Source organism: Propithecus coquereli, unplaced genomic scaffold (assembly GCF_000956105.1).
Source record: "Propithecus coquereli isolate 6110/MARCELLA unplaced genomic scaffold, Pcoq_1.0 Scaffold50, whole genome shotgun sequence".
Taxonomy (NCBI): Eukaryota; Metazoa; Chordata; class Mammalia; order Primates; family Indriidae; genus Propithecus; species Propithecus coquereli.
This window is the reverse complement of record NW_012150841.1, coordinates 5,248,643-5,253,510: the sequence shown is the minus strand read 5'-3', so window position 1 is coordinate 5,253,510 and position 4,868 is coordinate 5,248,643. Positions and strand designations below refer to the sequence as shown.

The following is a 4,868-nucleotide window of genomic DNA, read 5'->3' as shown; positions in this document are numbered from 1 at the left end:
TATATTTATTTATTTTTAGAAACAGGGTCTTGCTCTGTCATCCATGCCTAGAGTACAGTGGCGCAGGTGTAGCTCACTGCAGCCTCAAACTTCTGGTCTTAAGTAATCCTCTCACCTCAGCCTCCCAAGTAGCTGAGACTATAGGCATGTCCCACCACGCCTGGCTAATTTTTCTTATTTATTTATTTTTTATAGAGATAGGGGTCTCACTATGTTGCCCAGGCTGGTCTTGAACTCTTGGGCTCAAGCGATCCTCCCACCTTGGCCTTCCAAAGTGCTGGGATTACAGGAATGAGCCACCATGCCCAGCCCATTCTTGCCTTTTATTTACATGTTTTCAGAATAAGGAGTTGGTTCCCTAGCTAGTGATGACATGATTTTCCTACTTTTTTGGCTTTTTAGAAAGGTATCATTGTGAAGACATGATTTTAATATATTACACTTTCATATCAGAGTCATGGCACCAAAAAATACATATTACATGTATTTCAATAAATTATAGTCATTGTTCTTCCTGATGCTCAAGGTACACCATCTTTGGTCAGTGGGGACGCCTCTAAGGTGGCTCCTGTGTCATTTCTACCTATCTCTATTAGTCTTCGATACCTTCTTGCTCTCTGCTGCAGCATGATATCTGGGGCTTGTCTTACACATTTCCGGCCCAGGCTTGGAATTAGCCATTTCTCCAAGGAGTTCTGTGGTTCCTTTTAGTGGGAACTGGTATTTAGACACCTAAATTTGGGCACTGGAACTGTGCATTGTTACTAGTTTGCCATTGTTTCTAGGCCCTTTCAGTGGACAGAGCTAGGATGTACGTTAAAACAAACAAAAACCTCGTGAGTTTATATGATCATTTCTAAGTCACATTTAACCATACAGACTTTAACTTATTTATCTTTTTTCTCTTAAATCAAATTCTTGGTTCCGAACAACAGTTATACCCAAGGCATCCAAACTGAAACTAACTAGTTATAGGGGTGGGGTGGGAAGGAATGCTAATGACATTGCTCTTTGCACAGCACAGTCTAACAGCCTATGGGAAATCTCATTTGTGTTAGAAATTTGACTTAGTCTATAAACACACACATTTACTGTCTTTTAAGACATCAACATTTTTGAAAAATCTAAGCCAAGTTGTCTTATAGAACATTCTACAGCCTGTATTTGACTGTTTCCTCATGATTAGACACAGGTAAAACATTTTGGCAAGCGGCAGTGTCCTTTTTATAACGTGAACTTTCTAGTGTACAGGTAAGTCTGTAACCAGAAGGCTCTAATTGTTCCTGTGTTCATGTGTGAGGCAGGCAGTAAGCATTACCCAAAATGAACAGCAGAAGACTTTAAAACTAGCAGGTAATTGTTCATCTTCAAGTTTTATTAGATAATGGCACATCTTAAACTGTATTCTTTTCTTTTCTTTTTAGGCCAGCATTTGTAAATCCACTCATCCCTGAAAGCCCAGAGGAAGAAGAGCTCTTTAAACAAGGAGAATGTACATTAATTTGTTTATAATAAGAGAAAATTGAAAAGCACATTAATTATATTGCACAAGAGATTATTTAAGATCGTATATGGACTCTTCATACCAGTCAATGTCTTACTCATTTCAAGAATTTATTGAAATTGAAAATATTTTTTGTTCTTTGGAGTCCATACTTTGAACAATTTTATTGATTAGACAATATTTATTAAGTGAAATAATTTGTTTTCTCAGTTTTAATGAAATGGGAAATGTATCTTAATGGGATAACTGCTGGTCAGGATTCTAGATCAGGATGATAATAAGTGGTCTCACACTGAGTTGATGTAATTTTCATCTGAAAGCAAAGACTCAGTGAAAGTTTTATGTGGCCTCTGCAGCCTTCTCTTGGATATTTATAAAATTTCTGGTGGGATTTTGAAATCTTGAAATACTGCCTTTGTAGGATCCAAGGCACCCCAGGTCAGGCCGCCCCGTGCTATATAGTATGACTGTCCTGATCATTGCTCTTTACTCTCAACACGTTCCAGTGAACAAGGGGAGAAGAACTGCCTTCAGCTCCACATCGTTACTGAAAATGGCTCCCAGCGCTGAGGAGAGGACCACTATACATGAGATGTTTCTTAACACGCTGGATCCAAAGTAAGTTAAGATGGTGAGATTCCAAGTTGGAAAAGCACATTTTAAGTTTTGGCCTTCTCCAAAGCCACGCTTGCCTGAGTGTATTGGGAATTGTTTGCGAATGTTTTACTTTTCAGCAGTGAAACCATGGCATTAACAGGCTTTTATAAATCTCGGTTTGTATAGGACTATAAGTTTTCAGAGTCGAATTTTGCCCCCTAATGCAGTGTGGATGGAGAATTCAAAACTGAAGAGCTTGGAAATTTGCCACCCTCAGGTATTGTAATTTAGCGAGAAATCTTCTGAATAGAACAGCTTGCATTCATGATATTTGTGCAAGATTTGACATACCTTTAAACCGACCTTCATTCTGTTGCATTGTTAATTCCTTTGTTCTGTATAAGAGGGTGGCCATAAGTTTGTATTTATTCATAATTTATTTTATGTCCTGTAGGAGCGGAACATTTTCAATCGTATCTTTGGTGGTTTCCTTATGAGGAAAGCATATGAACTTGCATGGGCTACTGCTTGTAGCTTCAGGTGAGTTAGATTTAAGGCAATCTTAACTTCTGAGAAGCAATTTATACCACCCCACTGAAATGAAACATTTTGGGCCAGTCTGGATGTGTTTGGGAATATGTTATGTTTTTAAATGAATACCACACTGATAATCAGCTGGGTTTGGTCTTCATTTTAGAAGGCCGTTGCTCTAACTTTGTAAGTTAGCACATTAAAGAACTACTGAGAAAATACAATGGTAATATGTAGTAGGGAAAAGATATAGTGAATTTTGCCCTGGTCTGACCATAGTGGCGCTTCTTACCATTCCTTGCTGCTGTGGTCATTTCCCCCTTCTCAAAGTTTATTCTTCATTCATTTTTATTTTGCTTCAGCTGGTTGTTAGGGGGAAAATTGAGACCATCTGAATTTTGAAACTTATCCCTGATTCTGCTATTCCCCAATAGTGGTTCTCGAGCATTTGTGGTGGCAGTTGATGACATCATGTTTCAGAAACCTGTCGAAGTTGGCTCATTGCTCTTTCTTTCTTCGCAGGTAGGTGTGTGATGAGAGATGAAATACAAGTTTGTTGCTATTTGTACCTCAGAGAGAAGTTTCTATATCCTAAAGGCACTGTTTCTTTTATGACTGCCTTTCCCCCTTTCTAATGCAATTGACTAACTATAGTGTCTATAATCTGTTAGGTATGCTTTACTCAGAACAATCACATTCAAGTCAGAGTACATAGTGAGGTGGCCTCTCTTCAGGATAAAGAGCATACGACCACCAATGTCTTCCATTTCACGTTCATGTCGGAAAAAGAAGTGCCCCTGGTTTTCCCCAGAACATATGGAGGTGAGCAGTGATTATTGCTTTTCCCTAATGAAGGGAAGAACTTTTAAAGAAAATTTTCTCCTTTTAAATCATTGTAGGAAGTACATCGATGCCTGTCAGCACAAGAGCATGTCTTTAGGAGATTTCGCTTTTGAAAGCCTACAGCCCTGAAGGCCAGAGATACCTTGTGGCCCTCAGGCAGCTGTTGCTGCTCTGCTCTGCAGAGCTGGTGCCAGCTGCAAGCAGCCACTGGTAGCCCAAAACTGGTCTAGCCAGAGGAAAGGGACAGGAGTCATGGCCTGCTCCCTTGGGAATGTTGCACAACCCTAGCCCAACAGCACACCTCATTCTGTCCCAGTATTCTCAAGTAATCTTGTGTTTGTGTAATGATTTTCTAAGGTGCTGCAAGTTTCTCCAGGATTATGTTTCTTGTGTTTCAGAGTCCATGTTGTACTTAGATGGGCAGCGGCATTTCAACTCCATGAGTGTCCCGGTGACCTTGAGAAAGGACTACTTTATGAAGCCCTAGGAAAAGCTCACTTGTTGAAAACCAGCACTCCACCTGCAATGACGTAGTGCCTCTTCAGGCACTTCATCAAGGCCCCATCACGTGTATTGATTTTAGTTTGCTTCCCATCCTCCATTGAGAAGGAGAATGTATTTAGCTTGTAGGGTGATCAGAAAAGCAGACGACAGTGTGGCTGAATGGGGCCGAAGGGAGAAAGAATTACTAAACAATAAATACTTTAAAAACAGTTTTAATTGTGAACCTCCCTTGTTGCATCCCATCTGCTGAAGAAATTAGGGCAGAATGCCTTTTTACACAGTTGGACTCACTCTTGTCTTACATATATTGCTACTATCAATATACAAGGTTTCCTGCCAAGGCATTTGGATGACATTCTTTAAACCTGACCAGCTCCCGTAAGTTGTCTAAAATCCCATCAACCCTACATGTTTCCTTTGTATTTTTACTTCCCTCTGTTTCCCAGATTTTGTTGTTAGCAGAGGGTAGATGAAAATTTGGGGTGAAGGGATTTAATAAAAGATACAGCATCTGTAAGATTTGTGGGAAGCTTTAGATCGGAAACCATGCCATGAGGTGATCAGAGATGATCTAGGTGAGAAAACAGGACCATTTTTTCATTCACCAGGCAGCTTGTGCTAGGGGCTGGGTAGGATATATCCGATTAAAAACAAGAACAATAATAATAATAGTTACTTCTGCTTATGGAACACTTCCCATGTGCTAGGTAGTCACTGTCCTCAGCACTTGGCATGTATTAGCTCATTTATTTCTTCCAGTCAACACTATGAGGCAGGTTGTGTAACCGCCTCATAGGGTTAAGCCACTTAGGAAACTGAAGCGCAGAGGTTAAGTAACTTGCTCAAGGTCCAACAGCTAAGAAGTGGTAGTGCTGGGATTCAGAACCAG

The 4,868-nt window shown here is 40.1% G+C and overlaps 1 protein-coding gene across 1 annotated transcript in view; it reads left to right on the top strand.

Annotated features, from left to right (window-relative positions):
* Positions 1-4,205, top strand: part of ACOT9 (acyl-CoA thioesterase 9) — a 19,722-nt gene extending 15,517 nt beyond the window's left edge. Inside the window, exons 4-10 of the mRNA XM_012656338.1 lie at positions 1,425-1,492; positions 2,011-2,122; positions 2,288-2,378; positions 2,556-2,641; positions 3,067-3,154; positions 3,304-3,454; positions 3,874-4,205. Coding sequence (XP_012511792.1) covers positions 1,425-1,492; positions 2,011-2,122; positions 2,288-2,378; positions 2,556-2,641; positions 3,067-3,154; positions 3,304-3,454; positions 3,874-3,962 — 685 coding nt within the window. The 3' untranslated portion in view covers positions 3,963-4,205. The remainder of the gene's footprint in view (positions 1-1,424; positions 1,493-2,010; positions 2,123-2,287; positions 2,379-2,555; positions 2,642-3,066; positions 3,155-3,303; positions 3,455-3,873) is intronic.
* The last annotated feature ends 663 nt before the right edge of the window (positions 4,206-4,868 follow it).